The sequence below is a fragment of the Triticum aestivum genome, chromosome 7B (genome assembly GCF_018294505.1).
Source record: "Triticum aestivum cultivar Chinese Spring chromosome 7B, IWGSC CS RefSeq v2.1, whole genome shotgun sequence".
Classification (NCBI taxonomy): domain Eukaryota; kingdom Viridiplantae; phylum Streptophyta; class Magnoliopsida; order Poales; family Poaceae; genus Triticum; species Triticum aestivum.
The window spans coordinates 677956353-677979146 of record NC_057813.1 but is presented as its reverse complement, the minus strand read 5'-3'; the positions used below and the strand labels follow the sequence as shown (position 1 = coordinate 677979146).

Genomic DNA, 22794 nt, shown 5'->3' with positions numbered 1-22794 from the left:
TCACTCTAGAGGTCACCGTTGTAGAGGTGGTGCACAGAGGAGGAACGGAAATGGATGTGGTGTGGTGTGGTTCATGCTGTGCGCGGCCACGTATAAATACCGGGCATTGAACAAACCAAACGTCGAGTTGTTTCAGTGTGGGCACCAAAGTAGTTTTCTCGGCTATCCTGCCTGTTTAATGTAAACATGCGGATAGACGGGGAGTTGGCTTCAATGCGGTAGATAGTCGTCTCCTCGCTCTGTCGGGTCAAATGTCTCCGGCATTGAACAGGTGTGGAGACCGGGATGTGATGGGGGCGACGCTCTCAGCCAGCGCTCCCATTCAATGCTGGCTCTAGTGACGGGCCGCGTCCCCTCTAGGTTGGCATGAATGCAATGTGAAGAGTGGAGGTGGAGTTGCGCCGGAGATGGCACGTGCTCGAGAGATTATTTGGGTGGGACCGGGGTGTCGAACGGGTGCGTGGCGGCGGTTGGAAAGCCTGCCAACCTCCCCCTGCTTTGCATCTGGTTTTCGGGATTTCACATAAGTGGACGCGTCCTCACACCGATGGGTATAATGTTGGATGGCTTACAGCGCTCAGACGCCTCGGTGCCCTTAGTATTTACAGATAGTCGGTACACCAGCCGATACCTGTATTCACATTTTCACTATTTAATCTATCCTAACGATAGACATCTGCCGTCAGTTCGAGTTAATATTCCATACCACATGAATAAGATGGCATGCTAATGACATGAGTTTTTCTAAGATGCATGTCTTCGATAAGCACATGACTAATTATGATGTGGCAAACATGCATGACTTGGTGAGGTAGCTGAGTGCATGTTGTAAGAGTTAAGGGTTGTGGATGTGATGCATGGCTGAAAAAGTGGATGTGATGCATGGCTGAAAAATAGTGCTAGTGAACGCTGGCATGACACACTTGCTGAGGTACAAGACTTTTTAAGAATATTTTGCTTGTAGTGGGGATGAACTTTTTAACAGTATAAGATTTAGGAAGATAAATAAATGTGAATTTATCGCAAAGGTAATAGATTATTACCATGTTTTCTTTTCGATGACAATCACAAAGTGTCCCTCGCAAATGCGAGGGCACCATCTTTAGTATGCTCAAACTTTGAAATGATTAACTTTTTTATGATTTCCTCGATGATTGCATAATGGGCTAGTAAACACTATCATTTTTGTGTTGAATTAAATATAAAAATTATTGAAAAGAATTTAATTATGCCTTTTTTAGGATCAAGAATTGGTAATTTTATTTGTATGAGCCATAATGGTAAACACTTCATAGAAGATGAACAAATAACATTGTGCCATAGTATAATATTAAAATGCTAATCACATTGTACTCATTAATTTAAGAAGCACCACTCTAAGGTATATAGTTTGTTTGCCACATCAAGAAGCCAAAACATACAATAGTACTTGTGAAAAAAAAACAAGAATACTTCCTAGACAATACATATCAAAAATAAAATTAAATATTACAACTAATATGGGTATAAAGAATATTTTCTTACTGATTCGTCAAGTTATAGAGAGAAAACAACATCTTCCATAATATTCCTGTAAATAATGATGGAGAATTGACGCATTATTCCACTGTGTACATCAAACATAAACAACTGCCATGAACCTGCAAAAACGTTATGAACTATAAATGGAGGATGGTTAAAAAATGATCTTGATCAATTCTTTAAATCAAAAAGTTTTTGGTCAATCCTTTCGAATGAATTAACTCATTACTCCTATAAAGGATGCCGGAATGCCCACCTTCCTGGGCTATTCAAGGGCGAAGAGAGGCTCTTGGCCGTCCGTTGGCAGTGGGCTTGCACCCGGGCTGCCCGATCTGCCTGGTCGGCTCACACTCGGGCAAACTAGCTGGAAGGTTGATGACGGGTGGCCGGAGGGTGCGCAATCGTTATAGTCAGCATGTGACCGCCCGTGAGTGTGGAACGAGTGTGCGTGATCTCTACAGTCGGGCGAAGAAAGCATCCCAGCCGTCCGTTGCCTGGTGGATTGCGGTAGGAGGCTCTAACAGGCAAGGCGAGCTATCCGATCTGACCACACGGATCGCACCTGGATGACCCAGCTGGAAGGTCGATGACGGGCGGACCGAGGGCATGCGATGGCTACCGTTAGCGCATGTCCATGACAGGTGGACTGCAGGCGCGTGATCGCTATAGTCGGTTCATGTACATGACGGGTGTACTGAGACCGTCACCGGCGGACTTTGGCACGGATGGCTTGGACACATGCGCCCCACCAGGACGGTCCATAGCAAGTGGACCACACAAGCACATGCCTAAGTCCACTGTCATGCGGCATCTCGTGTCGTGCCCATGCCTGCGCCTGACGGCCTTGCCGGATTCTCTTGTCGGTGTCTTTGCCCCTGCTTGCTAGATTAGTTGCTATAACGGAGATGTGCAGTGTGGTCGCTTGTGCTAGATCGTGTGACGCCCAAGCCCTCCGTGCCTACCGAGGTGTCCCGATGGGTGGACCGAAGGCTCTGTCGGGGCGACATCATGCAGCGTCTTGCGTCACGCCCACACGTAATAGGGTAACTACACCCGCATGTCGTCATCTTCGCCTCCACCAGGCTCGTTAGGTCGCTACAGCTGGGGCGTGCGACTTTCCATTTGTGCCGGCTTGCTTGATGCTTACGCTCGCTGCTCGAACAGTTGGGTTGGACCAGTCGGGCCAGGTCGGTCGCACCAGCCGGTCTCATGCGGGTGTATGCCCTATCACCCCTCATGCCGGTGGCTTTGTTGCTAGTTTGCTTGGGCCAACCAGGTGCTCGGTTGTGTCTGAAGTGTTGGCTCCCAAGAAGGTGTCGGCTGTCCGCATCGTTTGCTTCATGTCGGGTTGTTTTGGTCTCTTTAGTTGGCCACCCCTGTTGATGTCCTGGATTAGAGGATACTTAGCAGGTCGGCCAGCCAATAATGGGCTAGGCTGAAGACCCATTGAAGACTGTTGATGCGGCCACACTAACCCTGGCCCTCGGCGCGATCAAGACACAGATCTCCTCAAGACTTGGCGTTTATTTTAAGCATGTTTCCATTGGCATGCTTATCTCTAGAGATTGTAACCATCCATTTGTAAACCCTAGGTACCCCCAACATCTATATAATTGTGTGGTTTAGTCTGTAGAGACACACATTCACCTTTGCAAGGTTTAGAGCTTAGGTAATACTCATACAATCTCGAGGTAGATCAATCTGTACTCTGTACCCCATAATTATTAATAATAAGAAGCATGACGTAGGGTTTTAACTCCGCAAGAGGGCTCGAACCTGGGTAGAATATCATGTCCATACTTTCCTTTGTCACCATCTAGGTCAGACCATCTAGCATGGGACCCCCTACCCGAGATCATCCGGATTTAGCACCGACAACCCGGGTAGGATCAATGGGCGTTTGTGTCTTTTCGTTAGGCCAGGTACATTTGGCCCCCTCCACTAATATATCCACTTATTTTTGTCACGACATCTTTGATATGTCCCAAACGTATCTATAATTTATCATTTTTATTGCATTTTCTATTATTTTTCTGCACTAACCTATTAATCTAATGCCCGGTGTGAGTTCTTGTTTTCTGCATGTTTTATTAATATATTCGAATGTCAAAACACAATGCCAATTTAACATGATTTTTCTTTCGGGAAACAAAGGACCCACCAAGCTTCGGGATAAAACGAGAGGAGCCACATGGCTCCACATGGATAGGTGGCACACCACCAGGGTGTGTGGGTCCCACCTACACTGCCTTACGTTGATTCAACCGCCATACAATCCTATAAATATGAAAACATCTTATTGTTACAAGAATTTTTTGGCCGCCGCAAGTTCCTTTTTAGCAAAGATCCAATCTGGAGGCCCGTTCTGGAGTTCTATAGGAGGCTTCTTCATCAACCTTGCTGCCTCCATGACTATGTGTGAGTAGTTCCATTAAGACCTTTCGGTCCATATTAGTAGCTAGATGTTTCTCTCTCTTTTGGATCTTCGATACCATGTTCCCATGAGCTGCCTGACATGATTGGATCAGTTTGATATAATCATTGGTGTGTTTGTTGAGATATGATAAATTGTCACTTTAACATGGTCATAAAGTGATTGCTACTCTACAATGTTTCTCATTGTTCTTGTTGAATAAAATTAGTATCTTCAAGACCATACAGTACTGTAGATATTACCTTACAGGATGTTAAGTGTGACCAATGTACCTGAATTCAAGGATGCAACCACCCCGATAAATATGGATAGAGATCAACGTCCATACCGCCTTCAAGACTGAAACTAGTGAAGCCATAATCGATTGCTTGTCAGTGGTCAATTTAGTTCAGATCTAAAGCTTGAACCTTGTTCATGATATACTAAAACAACCTGATTGTAACTATGAGAGTATGGAATTTGAAGATTTTTAGGTGCTTGACACTTGGCTCCTATTATAGTGGTAAATGCTCCAAATAGATTAAAATGCTATCGCTACTGGGAAATGGCTTATAGGTCACGTTAGTGGCGGGCACCGTTAGGTACACGCCACCACTATTTCGGCCAGACACCTTGGTGGGTACAAAAGAGGGCCCACAACAAGTATTGGGTCTGCAATGGCCGGCAAAAAATGCCACCCGCCACTTGTAAATTCTTACCGTGTTAGCCGTGGGCTAAATGTTTCAGTGGCGGGAATATAGTTGCCAACCACCACCACTAGGTCGTTTTGCAGTAGTGTATACTATTATAGAGTTTCTGGATCAATTATGCCAAAGTTGTATACAATGCAACTTCACGCTTAGTGGTGTAGGACAAAATTAAGAGAGCCATTTACTTAGTTGCTCACGAGTCTGCGCGATAAGGTATATAAGGTAGGACCTTGTCTTTCCGAAAATTTTAATTTACAATATTTCATACATATTCGTTTACTTTACAAACTGTAACACCTCGGTACTTGAGTAATTTGATTTTTAACCATCAAAACTTACACGTGTCATAAATAAGTTAGATGCAAGGCTGGTACTGATATAAAGAACAAGCAACAAACCAGATGTGGATAGAATGCTCACCAATGCACATGCTTTTAATTTCTGCTAAGCTTTTCACGTAACAATGAGTTTTCAGTTCTAGGGTTTCTTCTAAACGACTTTGTTTGGCACCGCTATCCACACATGTGAAGCTTTCTGCAATTGAGTTTAGGGTCCTACACAATTAGTTTGGGTGGCAACAACCAAATCTATTGCCAAAAGTGGACAAAAAGTGGCACATGTTGGTTTATGACAAAGAAAGCATGAGATACAAGAAAGATGCAATTTTATTATTTAGTGTAAAGTTAGCAAAGCTTTTTTTTTGCGGGGAAGGTTAGCAAAGATTTTGACCTAGTATCTATGTTATCTGGTAACCTACTGCCAAATTCAATCATCTTGTTGCTTCTCCATACCCAATAGGCCTGAACCTTTCAAGAACATCATCGGTTGTCCTCAAAACTTATCTTAGACTCACCTTACACAAGGCAAATGTAATACCTCTAGATGTGGGTCATACTAGAATGGACTACGTTTGCAATCATAACCCCATGAATAACCCAATTGGAAAATAGCTACAATCACTAGTAATTTCATGATGCGTCAAGATCATGTACATCCGGAAGAAAATAAGGATATGCTATACTGCAAATCCAAGAGATAAGTACTACAACATAGCAATTGCAACATAGTGCCCAAAATATTACTATAAAAATGTTTCGTGTTAAGACAACTAATAACTTTGTACTTCAAATATGTTTGCTACTCCACATTTTTTAAGATTATTCTTATTGAATAAAATTAATATACCGAAGATAGTCCACTACTTTAGATATCACCATACATGAGTTACTATAGTTTTCTATACATTTGGATACTTCTAATACTATTGATCGATGTACCGAAATTCAGGGCCGTGATCCCCCGAGAAATCTGGATAGAGATAAATGTTCATGCCGCCTTCGAGACATAAACTAGTGAAGCGGACGGGGATTTGATTGTTAGTGGCCATTTATAGTTCAGTTATAAAGGTTACAAAAAACTTTTTTCATGATATACTACAACAACCGCGCGCTTGGATGACATGAGAGTTTGGAATTTTATGATTTTTTAGGATCATTTGATCCTTGAGTTTGAAACTCACATATTTCATCCTTCTTCGCTTTGCATTAAAAACTGTAACAACATTGGTGTTTGTGCTATATTTTCTCTCTTCAGCTCAAATCAATTATCTCAAACTCCACACCAAACAACATATTGATTAACTAATGGAGTAGACTGATTAAATGTTTCATACCCAAAATATAGTATGGTAACATAAGACAACAGTGCACCCACTCGAAAATAAAACACAAGACAAGAGTTAACAGATTGCATGATTGGTAAAACCAAACAACATGATGATAAACAACACAACAATACACCTATTACATGGTAGCGACACATGAGAACAACATTCAAAACATTTGTAATTAAAACTGATATGATAGATAGATTCAGATTGCCTCTGGATTATGATGGCACATGACTATGGGATCTCAGTACATATTGCGCACGGCTGAGGCTAAACAATAGGAGCACCAGGGAAATACCACAACTTGGTTAAATTGTCAGCAGTTCCTTCTGTTGGAGCACTAGGTGTGACGGGAACGATGAACTGTTTGGGTTTCTTGAAACACCAGGTGGCGAGAGGAAGCCCCTAGCGGTTCCCTTTGTGAAAGTATTTGGGAAGCGTAGAACCCTTTGTCTCGGGCCGCATTGTATATATTGGGAAAAAGCCTTGGTACACAAGTTACAGAGAGAGAGAGAGATTGACCAAACATGTCGTTACAGAGAGATACGGGAGAAGAAGAGATAGAATTGAGGTACAAGTTAAACAGCCTCTCCTATCCCTATACAATTACTCTAATACTCCCCCTCAATCTAAACCTCAAGAAGTTTTGCCAAGGTTGAGATTGTATATGAACTCATCTAATCTTCTCTCACTAAGAGGTTTAGTAAACCCATCCGCAAGTTGATCCCGTGTGGGGATAAACTGAATTTCAAGCAGCTTTCGAGCTACTCTCTCTCTGACAAAATGAAAATCAACTTCAATATGTTTCGTCCGTGCATGAAAAACAGGATTTGCTGAGAGATAAGTTGCACCAATATTGTCACACCATAGTCTTGCAGCTTGTGGAGCTTTAATTCCAAGTTCATAAAGTAATGTTTGTATCCACATCACTTCAGTTGTAGAATTTGCCAAAGATTTATATTCAGCCTTTGTACTTGACCTTGAGACAATAGCTTGCTTTCTTGCGCTCCATGACACAAGATTTGATCCCATAAACACAGCAAAATCACCAGTAGATCTCCTATCATTAGCACGCCCTGCCCAGTCTGCATCAGAATATGCAGTAACAAGCAAGGAAGAAGACTTGACAATCTGAAGTCCAAGCCCTTGAGTATACTGGAGATACCTTAAAATTCTTTTAACTACTGTCCAATGAGTAGTTCTAGGAGCATGCAAATATTGACATACCTTGTTTACTGAATAAGAGATATCAGGACGTGGAAGTGTCAGATACTGTAAAGCATCTACAATGCTCCTGTAATTTGTTCCATCCTATGAGCCAAGAACTTCTCCACTGTCAACTGTAAGTTTTTTGAGGTAGAGATTGGTGTGCTCAAAGGTTTGCAATTCTCCAATCCCACTCTCTTTAGAACATCAGCTGTATATTTCTCTTGTGAAAGAAGTATGCCATCTATAATTTGCTTTACCTCCATGCCAAGAAAATAGTGAAGATCACCTAGATCCTTGAGAGCAAATTCAAGTTTTAAATCCTTAAGCAAACAAGCAGTGGCCTCTTGACATGAACTAGCAACAATTATATCATCAACATAAACAAGCACAAAAATAGTGATATTGCCTTTGCTATAAAAGAACAAGGATGTATCTGCCTTGGATGATGTAAACCCAAGATGTTGTAGCTGCATGCTCAACCTAGAATACCATGCTCTTGGAGCCTGCTTTAGACCATATACGGCTTTATCCAACTTACATACATAGTGTGGTGTGCTGTGATTTTTATAACCTGGTGGTTGCCTCATGAACACTTCTTCCTCAAGAACACCATGAAGAAACGCGTTCTGAACATCTAGCTGTCTTAAGCTCCAACCTCTGGAAATAGCAATGGACAAAACAAGACGAATAGTAGTTGCTTTAACAACAGGGCTAAAGGTATCATCATAATCAATTCCAAACCTTTGCTTGAAACCCTTTGCAACCAACCTTGCCTTATACCTGTCTATACTTCCATCAGATTTTCTTTTAATCTTGTATACCCACTTACAATCAATCACATTAGCACCATGTTGCGGTGGTACTAGATGCCAAGTCTGATTTTTTATAAGTGCATTATATTCATTGTCAATGGCTTCCTTCCAATCCTTGTTAGCGAGAGCATCATGCAGATTAATAGGTTCACAGTAGTGGCAAGGAAAGCACACTTAGTTGGATTATACTTTATTGTACCATCACTATATTGTTTTTCCTTGACAATACCTGATTGAGACCTTGTGTGTCGACGAAGAGGTGAAGAAGGCGCAGAAGATCCTGTTGTTGCAACGTTGCCCGCAGAAGATCTAGGCTAATGAGGCTCCTGATCCAAGGAAGATTGGGTCTGCTCCACATCCGACGCGCGGCCACGATCGACTCGCGAGTCGGAAGCAACTGGCGGGTCCCGCGTTGGCGCGACGCGGTCAGCTGCTGGGCCCCCTGGAGACGTGGCAGCCGCGAACTCGCTACCCCCCGCGCCTTGCCCGATGGGCGTCGCGGGGCATGCGAGCGCCGGTTGGCGCGACGCGCCTGGACTGGTGGGGTCCGCCTGGTCTGCGGTGCTGTCGGCCACCAGGGTGCGCTGCAACAACGAATCAGTGTGGGATCTCGCGCCGCCCAGCGCTGCAGTCTGCCGTGGATCCGTCTGGGATTGTGCGTTGTCAGCCGAATCAGCACTGGAGGCCGTGCCTATTTTGTATGTGGTGCACATAAAATGACGACAGGAATCTGCACAAAAGGCATTAGAAACACAATTTTCTTTGGATTTTTGCACATGATCATGATCAGTTAATTCACCCCCGTGATCAAGAAGTGTAGCATAGTCTAGTAGAAGTGCTATTTCCGCACGAAGCAAAGCTCCCGCATTGGGATGAAGTGTGGAAAAAGGAAAGAGTGTCTCATCAAAGATAACATCACGAGAGATATAAATGCGTCCAGTAGATATTTCAAAACACTTGTATCCTTTATTAAGGTTACTGCACCCAATAAAGACACATTGTGTGGAGCCAAACTCAAGCTTGTGACGATTGTATGGACGTAAATTGGGATAATAAGCACACTCAATTTTTTTGAGGTAATTGTAATCTGGCTTTTGATGATACAACCGTTCTAAAGGAGTGGAGTTGATAATAACCTTACTGGGAAGGCGATTGATCAGATATGTAGCTGTGATAAAAGCCTCGTCCCAATACTTTAGGGGCATGGATGCATGAGCTAAAAGAGAGAGAGACCAACTTCAATGATATGATGGTGTTTGCGCTCAGCAGAGCCATTCTGCTGATGAGCATGAGGGCAAGACACATAGTGGGTAATCCCAATGCTACGGAAAAAGGAGTAAAGTTTCTCATACTCCCCTCCCCAGTCACTTTAGACTGATAATTTTTTTCTGTCAAACTGTCTCTCAACAAGTTTATGAAATTCTTGGAAGATGGAAAAGACTTCAGATTTATACTTAAGCAAATAAATCCATGTAAACTTGCTGTAATCATCAATGAAACTAACATAGTATTTTTTTTCTACCAAAAGAATCTCTGGCATGACCCCATACATCACTGAGAATAAGCTCTAAGGGAGCATGAGACACACTAGTGGACTTAGGATAAGGAAGCTCATGGCTCTTGGCACATTGACAGGCTTCACAAATAGACTCACTATTTGAACTATGTGACAAAGGAAGATTGTCTTTATTGCCTACTTGCCTAACTATGATTGATGAGGGATGTCCTAATCTTTGATGCCACCGTGCCAAAGAGGGCGTGATGACGGAGTAGACGTGATGACGCTTGAGGCTAAGTGCTTCAGGTGAGATGGGGTAGAGTCCTCCAATGCATCTACTGTGGTAGAGAAGTGCCCTCGTTGCCCGATCCTTGATGAAAAAAATAACGAGGGTGAGTTTCAAAGAAGACATTGTTATCGGTGGCTAAACGAGACATAGAGGAAAGATTTTTGTCAGCTTGTGGAACATGGAGAACATCCCTAAGAACTAGATCACTTTGAAGATTAGGGGAATTAAGTGAAGCTTGAGCAATATGACAAATATCCATACCTCTGCCGCTAGCGGTGTGGATCTGGTCGCTGCTGTGATACGTCTCGCGAAGGGCAAGTTGCTCTAGCTCATTGGTGACGTGGTCCCTAGCACCAGAGTCGACATACCAGATGCCATCCCCTCCTTGCTCGCGCATAGCGGCTACAACCAAACGAGCATCCGGGACAAAATTTTCATCAAACCGATGCCAGCAATCAATGACCTCATGACCGGCCTTCTTGCAGAGTTGACAATGAGGGTGGCCACGTGATGAAGAGTTGAGGCGGCCATTGTTGGAGTTGAAGCCGCCATCCCCATTGTTGGTGCCGTAGCCGCCACCCTCATTGTTGTTGACGTAGCCACCACCAGAGCGGGCACCATCGCCCGAAGAAGCGCCACGTCCGCGATCACCACCATGGTTGGCGCCCTGGTGACCATGGCCACGGCCGCGACCCTGTTAAGGGGAGTATGCAGAAGATTGCCGTAGATCGCCGCCATGGAGGAGGGTGAGGCGGGCATCAAAGCTGAGCAGCTGGCTATGCAGCTTTGGAACCGTGAGGGGATCCACCCATGGAGCAAGAGCAGAGACGACTGGATTGTAATCCATGTCGAGGACAGCAAGGATCTTGGAGACGTACGATCTCAGGATCGGAGAGTGCCACAGCGGTGCACGCAACTTCATCGGTGAGGCTCTTGATTTTGCCAAGGTACTCTGCCATGGCCATGTTACTTTTTAATTTTAGGTTGGTGAGATCGATGCGGATGTTGATCGCCTGTGCTTGGCTCTGAGTAGCGAACATTTCATTGATGGGGCGCCACACCTCGCCCGGCTTCTGGAGCGTGCCAACCTGTGAAAGGATCTCGCGGGAAAAGGAACACATCAAGTACCCTTGAACTTGTTGCTGCTATGCATACCAGAGAGTTCGTGCAAAGTTGATGACTTGCTCTTCTTTGCTGTCCTTGGTGATGGTGAGAGTGGCCGGCGGTGGCGGGCTCTTCTCGTCGAGGTAGTGCTCCATCTGAGCACCCTTGATCTGTGGCAGCACGATGGCCTTCCATAGCAGTGAGTTCCCCCTTGTCAGCTTCTCCCGTGGTGGCGATCCGTGGAAGGTACGGGTGGCTGTGGATGGGGAGGCAAAGGTGGAGGAGGAGGTGGTGGTGATTGCGCCCATGGTGCTGGGTGACATGGCGGAGGTGGTAGACATGATCTCTGTCGCAAAGGTAGCTAGATGCGATCTCTTTGAATCTAATGAGGAAGAGGCTCTGTTACCATGTGAAAGTATTTGGGAAGTATAGAACCCTTTGTCTCGGGCCGTATTGTATATATTGGGCAAAAGCCTTGGTACACAAGTTACAGAGAGAAATCAAGAGAGATCAGAGAGATAGACCAAATAGGTCGTTACAGAGAGATATACGGGAGAAGAAGAGATAGAATTGAGGTACAAGTTAAACAGCCTCTCCTATCCCTATAGAATTACTCTAAGACCCTTGAGGAGCTTAAGCAGCTTTCCGTCTGCGCCATGATCTGCATCCGTTGGATAGGCTGTTGTGGCTGTGGAGCAGGTGCGTGCACATGCACCTGCTGCAGGCTGAGACGTGCACGTGCCGGAAGCGGGATGTGCAGGAACGGGTATGCAGGCACCGGTGGGGTGTCTCTAGCGGGCGCTTCAAAGTGGAAGGAAAAGTAAACTACCAGCTTGGGCGGTGGTGGAGGCGGTGCTGTGGGGTCCGGTGAAAATTTAACAACCTGAAAGAGTGGTGCATGTGCGTCGTGACCGCGGCTGCGGTGCCTCGGTGCAACAATCACCTCCATTACCAGTTTGGCCGGCGGAGGGTAGGGGAAGTTGAGCTTTGCCTTTGTGCCCTTTAGCTCCCTAGCCGCGAGGTCGTAGGCGCACGCGGTGACCTCGGGGGAAGAGTACGTCCCCAGCCACAACTGTGTCTTCGTCACCGGGTGCTTCATAACTGCGGTGAACTTGCCATCCCCCTTCTTTCTCACCCTAGTTAACCTGCTGTTCTCACCCGCTGCTGCGGCTGCCATGGCCTATACCACAGTCGAACGGAGGTGGATGCACTTTGAGGTGGATGCCTGATGTGTGCAAGACGATGGGGTTTAACAGCGGGTCTTGCGCAGCCCAGCCTTCGGCATCAAGCCATGCGTCGCATACGCACATTTCAGCCTCACTGGAACCACGCCGCCCCACCATGAATAGGGAGTGGTTGTTAACACTGACAAAAAATATATATCATGGCGTGCACGTATAGAACCGCCTTACAGCTTGCATTGTTCCTTTTCACTTTGGGAAGCGTTTATACCCGGCGCACTGGTTGAGTCTTCCGCCGGTCGCGCATGGGGCGTGCGATCCGTTTTTCCTTGTTGCGCCAAGTCGCTCGTCCACGCATCCAGGCCCACATGCAACACCCTCTTTCCCTCTTTCCTAGCCACGCATCTACGGCCTTATCCATCTGCCAACCGCTCTTCTTCCTCCCCAGTTCTTTCTCTCTCCACGAGCGACCAAAGCACACGCCATGCCGATGAAAGCCAACCGGCTAGACCAGATCCCACTCGCCGGGGCGGTGCTCCTACCCCCCCCCCCCTCATGGCGCACTCCGTCCATCCATCTAGCTCCACTCCAACGATGACCCCCCCCTGAAAGCTACAACCAGCTGAGATAGAAGCTGCAACCGTCGTCTTTTTTTGCTACTACCGGCGCCGGATTTTGCTACATTCATCACGGCGGGTCTGCGACCTACTAGCGCGGTGCCTTTTTTTGTTGCAACCGTCCTAAGATTTTGCTACTACCGGCGGGATTTTTGCTACATCCATCATATGTGGGGAAGACCGCAACCTGCGACGGCAACGGCAACGAATTGGTGCAAACGGACATGGAAAAAAGCTTCAACCGGCCTAGTATAAGTTCCAACCGATGGAGAACAAAGCTTCAACAGGCATGACAGAAAAGCTTCAATCCTCATGGAAAAGCTGGAAGCAGCTACGAAAAAAGCTTCAACCGACCATGAAAAAAGCTTCAAGCTAGAGCCAACAATGGTTATGACGGCGAGGCTACGACGGGTTGACGGCAAGGAGCTGCACGCGATTTTTTGCTGCAATCGACAACGGGAAAAGCTACAACCGGTGCCACGTCTTGCTACTCCCGGCAAAACCCGACGAAGGTTGAATCAAATCGTGGTCGGCGCCGTGACTGTCGACATGAATGGTTGTAGCGATTCCTGTCACCGGTCGTAGCAAAAATGAACCATGGTTGAAGCAAAATATATCTGCACTTGGATGATGAAGGAGAAAAGATTGGCTGGGCGTGGCCATGGCGACAGGGCTGCGGCGAGGGACAGCGGCGGAGCTGCAACCTGAGCTTCACCCGTCGCTGCTGAGAGCTACAACCGCAGGCGCAGCTATTTCATGGGTCAAGGCGGCGACGAGGACAGACGGCGAAGATGGGGACTGGCGACGAGGACAGCCGACGAGGATGGGGACCGGCGACGAGGACGGCCAGCGGGAGTGGGGACCGGCGACGAGGTCAGGCACCGGAGGGGAGAGGACGCACGCGCCGAGTGGGAGATGTGATTTCCAGCGAGAGGAAGAAGAAGCTGCGGGGCAAACCCTTTTTTTTCGCCAGATCCAATGGCCCACGCGGCTCAAATCCAACGGCCCTGACGCGACCGGCCGAACGGTTGGGCCGGTGCGCCGGCGCAGATTAGTGCCCTTTCACTTTTGTTTGGTTGTATTTCTCCTAGCTTATACTGTTATACACGCACTGCTTTCCAGCTCCGCCGTTTCTATTACCAGGAGACTAGTTTCTTGCTGATTAACACGATCACCACCCAAAAGCAAAGGTTATTAACACGACAAAAGATATATGCCATGGCGTGTACGTGAAGGGATCAAGTACACTAGTAGTCTAGTACAGCTTGCATTGCTGATTTTGGTGATTTCGCGCGCGTCCTCGGCCGAAAAGCGCCGGATACAGGCACGTTACACGTCAGCCTAGCCTATCATCTGATGCACCATATGGGATGAGACATAGATTACGTGCGCTTAGCTGGTGTGAACCACACTTTTCTGCTGCTTATACATATATTGTGTGAGGTATGTCTTTTCTTAAACGATGGTTGTCTTTTCTTCTAATGCATTTCTTTCCAACGTGGTTAAGCATCATTGTTAAGTTAATACAGCGAAACATGGAACAGTGGCATTTAGCGGGAGCCAAAGCTATAGAGACCCCATTCGGGGATTTAGATGCGAGATATTATTTTTACCCCTTTTGGCTTTCTCTTTTCCCTTTAGTCCCGTGTTGCTCTTATCTTAGTCTTTGATCTTTTGATCAACTCTTGTAACCTGTCTGTTCTCTGCTAAACTATTGAAGCCAGCCAAGATGGATCTTTCAAAAAAAAAATCATTGTTACGTTAGAAATTTAACGGTTAAAGGAATTTTCAAAATAAATTAAGTCATTTCTTCTGATAAAAACACATCTCAAGTCAGATTTTTAGATTAGTATTCGGTATTTCTATTTTTATCATTCCCATAAACTTATCTCCAAAAAGTTTTGTAGCATTGTAGAGTTTTTCAAGAAAAAAAAAGCTTTAGGGTATCTTCAACGCTATCCACTCATACAGAAATGGTATCCATCCACGACAATAACACAGGAGCCGGCCATCCAACCCTATCCATCAAATGTCTGGACACATTTTAAGCCATATTTGAACAAACCAGACGATCATTTAAACAAGACCAATTTCAAGACATTTTTAATATATTTCATTTAACAAAAGTGTACATGACATTTTTAACATAAAACGTAAACCTAGTCTAAATCTTCGCCAATTGTGGAAGCGTTCGTGTTCCATATCCTGTCTTTCTCAGGTCCGACATCTTTGCCAGGCCAGAGCTCTACGATGTTCAGCTACGGGTCACCGGCGAGGCAGAATAAGACATGGGACACAGATATGCCCACATGGAATGCGGACGCCTACGTCTCTCATATGTCCTACTCTTCCTTGTCGAATTCCGCTGCTTGGACATAGCTAGTCGATGTGAGGTTCATGATAGACTTGGACGGGCTAGACTCGTGGTCGTTGTGGCCCACGTGAACTGTGGGTGATGCAGAGCTACCAATGTCCCCGTTCGTGATCACCTAAGCTACCACGCCCGCCTCCACCATGATTGCGTTGCAGCCAACGCAAGCGCTGCACATGGTCTCGCAGAACGCTCCCTTCTCGTCGACAAAGATCGGCTACTCCAAGGCCATGGCCGCTGTGGTCGTGAACCCACCATAGATTTGGTCCTCAGCCAGCCAGGGATGCGTGAGGAGGGCGAGGTAGGAGCCTGGCTCCTCCTGCGCCAGCCAAAACATCGACACTGGCAGTGCTGCCTGCTTGTCCATCATGACGATGTTGAAGTGCGGTTGCATGCATGGACTGGAACTGGCGGGGGTGCCGGATCGTTGTCATCTCTCACCTTCGGCAAGCCGACTTCTATCCGTCGCGCATGACAATGATGCTAGTCGGCCGCAAGGCTGACAAACTGGTGCTTCTGCTCCGTCGAGAGGTTCTCCCACTTCGATATAGAGCTCACATGGCAGAGTTGGTGCACGAAGGAGGAACTAACATGGACGTGGCGTGGTCCGGATCAAGCTGTGCGCGACCACATATAAATACCAGGCACCGACTAAACCAAACATCGAGTTATTTCAGTGCAGGCACCAAAGTGGGTTTCTCGGCTATCCCGCTTATTTAATGTCGACATGCAGACAGACGGGTAGCCGGTCTCAATGCGGTAGAGAGTCGCCTCGTCGCCCCATCCGGTCACTAATACTTCCCAAACATATCTACTTTTCCAACCACTTTTACTCTTGTTTTGAACTATAATTTGCATGATTTGAATGGAACTAACCTGGACTGATGATGTTTTTGGGAAGAATTGCCATGGTGTTATTTTTGCACGGAAATAAAAGTTCTTGGATGGGGCTAAAACTTTACGGAGAATATTTTTAGAATATATAAATAATACTGGCGAAGAGAAATACGAGAGGGAGGCCACCATGGCACACCCACCCCCCTAGGGCGCGCCTGGCAGGCTTGTGCGCTCCTGGTAGCTCCGGCAACCCTAACTCCAACTCTATAAATACCTATTCATCCAAAAAACAGAGAGAAGTAATCATCGCGTTTTACGATATGAAGCCGCCGCCACCTCCTGTTCTTCATCGGGAGGGCTGATCTGGATGATTACTTAGCCGTATCAACCTGCTTGTTAGGTCTCCTATCGAGAAAAAAAGAAAGTGGCTTGAGCAAAAGTAAACAAAGTGTAAATATGAGAATTATAAGTTATCAATGTTAAACTACTCAAGTTACTATAGAATCACTCCAAAAATTACCATACAGTGATGATGAAGCTAAAAAGAAAAAGGAAAGACAATGAGAGCTCACCTGCGTGAATATTGCTTCTGCTGACTGAGGGGTGGAATGCTCTCACTGGTGCCCTTATCGGTGAACCGAATACCAAGCTCTTGTACGACAATGATCTTGATATGGTAATCCATTTAAGCTTCCGATAGTATGGCAGAGTCAATTGGTGCAACTGGTGGTGGCGGAGAAGATACCTTGAATTTCTTGCGTCTTGTGTAAGTCTTATCCAAAGCCTTCACAAGAGAAGCACCATAGCCCTTGAAGGAAGATTCTTTGCCCACCTCAACCCGCTTGTCTGCCATATCTGGCTGGCTAAGCATGCCTTCCCCTCCATCAACTAATGTCGTGCGAAAAGGTTCACTAAGCATAATTTGCGACTCGACAACATGTTCAATCCTCACACTTGTTGGCGTGCCTTCATCATTTGCTGCTCCGCTGGACAACACATTTGCATTTGTTGTAGCACTGTCTTGGACGTCTACATAGGCTGCCCTACTGCCTGAAGAATCATAGGCTCCTTCTTGAGCACGAAAAACAATTCGATAGTCTCCATCATCATCGGAGTAGCCATCGTTATCGTCACCATCATCGTGGCTCTTATCGTTGGTATATGACTCATGAACAAGTTGTTTGCCAGGAAGCAAGCTGAAAGAAGCCTTGTTTCTATCTGTAGGGGACTTCAACTTCATCAAAGAAGCTACCTCCTGAATTGCTGCATCTCCTTTGCGTTTCCTTTTCATTGTGCCCTGTCGCGTACAAGAGGAGGAATACAGTTAAAAATGTCCCACAAATTTTTTTTGAAAAAAATATAGAAATACCAGAGGGCATAGTAACCTTCATAATTAAAGTATAGAAACACCACAAGAAAAATCGTACCACCCCTTTCAAATGTACATGATGAAAAATACCCAGAAACAACTTTGTGAAATTTGCTACTACATCGTAATTTATACACAACTGTCCTGGAAACAACAATTTGACAGTCATAGTCATGAACAAAATTTACTTATGGAATATCAACGAAAATGTGCTAAATTATCAACGAGAAAAGAGGAAAGGTAAATAATAGTACAACACATACCGGTTGGTAGACTTGCTAATACTTGGCGAGAGTTTATATACATCAAACAAGGCAATACTACAAAATAGTGATGGTAATTATGCAAAGTACAGACCATAGCCATAAAACAAAAGTGCAGAAACACATCGTGAACACATAGCAACAAAAGAACTGCAGTGATGCGCGTTGACTAACAAAAATAAAATTAATTTTTGGCATGAACGAAAATTAAGAGACTAGTAATTTTGCTACAGCAGGCATGCCCATTTCCAACGGAGAAATATGATAACAACTATATATCTGACGAGTTGAAAAACAAATCCCAGAGCTTACAGACCTTGGTACATTAGAATAGCAATCACGGTAAAATAAAATAAAACTAGCATGGTGAAATATTAGGACATTGAGCACTATGAACTGACAAATGGTCTACAATTGTGAGGCTACAAACCTGATTAAGAAGATGCAATAGGACTGATAACTATAAAACATGAAATATGGCGATAACTAGCAGTGGATAAATTACTGCACATAATGTGAGGAAAATATGTGTCCAAATTAAACTAAGCCAGAGTAACAACTCAAGGGCATGCCTGATAACTGAGGTGAAAAAAGCGTGATAACTACAAAGTGCATCCATCAGCCAATTTCAATCCAGCTCCATAAAAGTTTGTGCTGAGACGATACAAATTTCATTTCCAATGTGATACAGGGGCGAAAATCATGGTGATGAAATACAAACAGGCAGCAAATCTAGCAAATAAAACACCCAAAACACTCAATAAACTTCAATCCCAATAAACTAGTATCAACAAACCAACTACAAATTGATGATATAGTAACGACAGAAGTCTCGATATCCGCCGATTTCAAACTCATCCAAAAATTTCTGCGAATCATTTTTTGATTTCGGCGAGTACGGGAAAAAATTTAGCGCCGTTGGGAAGAAAATCAGAGAGCGGGGGGAGGGAGGATTGCAGGCCCACCGAACACTCGCCGCCGTCCGCCGCGAAAGCAGGCACCTGTGCTGGATTCAAAACCGTCGCCTTCTTCCTTCACAAAAACAAACATACTTATAAGTCTGTGGTTCGCTTGATACAAATCTAGAAATATAATATAAGCAAAAAGGCTGAAGTGGCCAATTGCCCAATTTAGTTGCAGCAAGTGACTAAAAAGAAAGCAGTACAGTCTAAGCCTTAAGCTTGACAACGACAACGACAGCGACGCAAGAGCAAAAAACAACCACAGAAGCTTACACATATCACGAGGCTTGCACACAGTTTTTCTCCAGAAATGACACCACCGCTATACAGATCAGCACATGAAGGGAAGCAAAGCGGAAACCAAAATCCATCAGCCACAGGATGAAACTAGTACTATGTGTGCTCCACGACCGGTACCACGAAAATCCTAATAAAAGTTCAAGAGGCGACGGACAGTCAAAGCGGCCGGCGAAATAATTTTGGCGCCCCAGATCAGATCCCCGGCAACATACGTCAGGGTGGAGCCGCCTGTCGTACCTTCGTGAACTCACGGACCCAGGCACACACGGCCATGCCTCAGATCTGCCCCGGGCCAGAGCACAGCGGACCAAACCACCCGCGGGCTGCCGCTAAGCAAACGAATCTATATCTCCGTTCTCCGGCCACATTTCCGTTAAATAAAAGTTGATTATCGAGGAGCCGGGGGAGGATTTAGCAAACCTTGGGGTCAGGGTCGAACCGCGGTGAGGAGTGGACCATGCCGGTTGGTCTCTCCACTAGGGCTGGACACGAGCCGAGCCGAGCCGAGCTTGATCCGAGCCTGGCTTTGGCTCGCTCTGAAGCGGCTCGGCTCGGCTCGGCTCGGCTCGCTCAGCCAACGAGCCTAGTTCAGGCGGCTCGGCTCATTTTAGGTGTGGCTCGGCTCAGACCGAGCCGGCTCGTAAGCCAGCTGCTCCAGAGCCTTTGTACCTATGTATATCAGTATATACTCCACAATCTTGATTCTTTTGCAGCAATTAAACTCATATTTTGGAAAACAAACAATTTATATTGCTAAAAATGAAACATCCAGCAATCTATTGTTTTAAGAAATGGTCATAGTAATGAAAAATAAGCTTTCTTCTATGAGTTCTTCTACGAAAATTGTAACAATGTAACAGATTAGAGAAAGAATTGGGCAGCATTTTTACTGTATTTTGGACAGAACTTCCTTTGATCTTTACACAACAAAACATCAAATATTGACAGCCAAACAAAGAAATTTTGTATAGCATAACACATCAAAACAACACACACACACATGAGCTTGGACACTCATCCTCTTCCACCTCCTCATGATCCTCCTCCGCTTGCTTATCATGTTCCATTTCCTAGCACACCAAAACAACACACACACACACACACATGAGCTTGGACACACATTTATTTGACTTTTGGATAGCAAAAACAGCACATACATGAGCTTGCACAAATATATATTTGACATTTCGATAGCAAAAACAGCACCTAGGTGAGCTTGCACAAACATATATTTGACATTTGTGTACCAAAAAGAGCACACACATGAGCTTGCACGAACATATATTCGACATTTAGGTACCAAAAACAGCACATATGAGCTTGGGCACACATAAATTTGACTCTCAAAAAGAAAAACAGCACATACACGAGCTTGCACAAATATATATTTTGCACCTACATACCTGGGAAGATGTAGCCTCCCTCTCATAGTAGTTTGCGGAGCCGGAGGCAACAGCGATTTCGGCACGCACCCCAGCGCCGGCGGGGTCAGGGAGACGTCATAGCAGAGGTTCCTTTTTTACCCTATACAACAACTCAGCGATTGGGAAATTGCTGGAATCATTTGCCAGCTTCCTTGGCAGCCGCACAGTAGCTACTGCATTGCCCTTCCCATTCTCTTTCTGCATCCCCGAGACCGGCAACTTGCTCTTCATAATGGAGTCCAACGACCTTGTTTCTCCTTCTTCCCACCCGCCTTCCCCTTTTCTTTGTCCATTGTCTGCATACATCAGCAAACAACAAACGGTCAATCATCAACAACAATAAACTAATTAGACATGGAGTCTATGTAATTTTCCAGCAAGTAGAGTATTTTTCAAGCTGCTATGCTACAACAAGTAGATCATCAACTAGGTCATCAACAGCAGAAAACTAATTACACAAGGAATCAATGAAAATTTTGATCTATCCATCCATTCTGCCCTACAACTCCATCCATCCATGATCCATCCATCCGTCGCCGCTACATCTACCCGTACAGGCTATAATACATCCATCCATTCTGCCCTACAACTCCATCCATCCATCCGTCGCCGCTACATCTACCCGTACAGGCTATAATACATCCATCCATCTAGCCCTACGTAGATGTGGGAGTTCGGCCCTACATCCGTCCATCCATCTACCTGTCTGTATACATCTACCTGACTACATCCATCGATCCATTGATCCATCCATCAGATGTGTACTGGAAGTTCGAACTAGATAACTACATCCATCGATCCATCCATCCATTGATCCATCACATGCGTACTACTGAAGTTCAGAGAGCTGCGGCTAGGGATTGGGAAGGATGGAGGTACCTGCTCTGGCTCGTCATGTTCCACGAGAAACCAGGGGAGGCGCGTCTGTCTGCGTCCGGTGTGATGAGGAACGGTCGCGCCGCTCGTCGTCGTCGGTGCCGAGTCCGTTGTTGTCGGTGAGTCAGACTAGAATGGACTACATTAGCAATCATTCCCTGGAATAACCCAATTGGACGATACCTAATATCACTAGTAATTTCATGATGCAACAAGCTCATGTACATGGAAGAAAATAAGGATATACTATATGACATCCATACTACAAATCCAAGAGATAAGTACTACAACACAATGCCCCAAATATTATTATAAAAATATTTCATGTTAAGACAACTAATAACTTTTTATATTAAATATGGTCGTGCAATGATTGCTGCTCTACATTTTTTCAGATTATTCTTATTGAATTAAATTAATATACAGATATCATCAGCCATGAGTTACTATAGTTTTCTATACATTTGGATACTTCTAATACTGTCTAGAGCGATCGATATACCAGAATTCAAGGCCGCGATCGCCCGTGATATCTTGATAGAGATCAATGTTCATGCCCCCCTCGAGACAAAAACTACTGAAGCCGTCAGGGATTTGATTGCCAGTGGCCATTTTAGTTCAGTTCTAAAGGTTAAAACAAACTTTGTTCATGATATACTACATCAACTGTGCACTTGGATGACATGAGAGCATGGACTTTGATGATTTTTCAGCATCCTTCCATCCTTGATCCTGATTTCCTGAATTTGGAATTTGCATATTTCACACTTCTTCTCTTTGCTCTAAAAATTGTAAAAACACCGATGATTGAGCAATATTTTCTCTCTTCACCTCAAAACAATTATCTCAAACGCCACACCAAACAACATATTTATTAACTAATGGAGTAAACTGATTACATGATTTCTACTCAAAATACATTATGGTAACATAAGACAAGAGTGCACCCCACACCGAAACAGAACACATGGCAAGAGTGAAAAGATTACGTGACGGGTAAAAACAAACAACATGATGATAAACAACACCACAGTAAAACCATTACATGGCAGTGACACACGAGAATAACAATGAAAATACATTTGCAATTAAAACTTATATGATAGATAAATTCAGATTGCCTCTGGATTATGATGGCGCACGACTATGGGCTCTCGGTGCATATTACGCACAGCCGAGGCTAAACAGCAGGAGAATCAGAAAAATACCACGGCTTGGCGAAATTGTCATCAGTCCCTTCTATTGGAGCACTAGGAGTGACGGGAACGACGAATAGCTTGGGTTTCTTGAACACCAGAGGTGGCAAGACAGATCATGTAGGGGTTCCCTTGAGGAGCTTAAGGAGCTTTCGGCCTGCGCCACGATCTGC

The 22794-nt window shown here is 45.1% G+C and overlaps 1 protein-coding gene across 1 annotated transcript; it reads right to left on the bottom strand.

Annotated features, from left to right (window-relative positions):
- Positions 1–6583: 6583 nt before the first annotated feature.
- LOC123161797 (ethylene-responsive transcription factor ABI4-like) lies at positions 6584–12402 on the bottom strand. The gene is made up of 3 exons (XM_044579613.1): positions 11848–12402; positions 8910–8918; positions 6584–6718 (listed from the first exon to the last, which is right to left on the bottom strand). Exons 1-3 carry the CDS (start codon positions 12400–12402, stop codon positions 6584–6586), a joined length of 699 nt encoding a protein of 232 aa, XP_044435548.1.
- Between the last annotated feature and the right edge of the window lie 10392 nt (positions 12403–22794).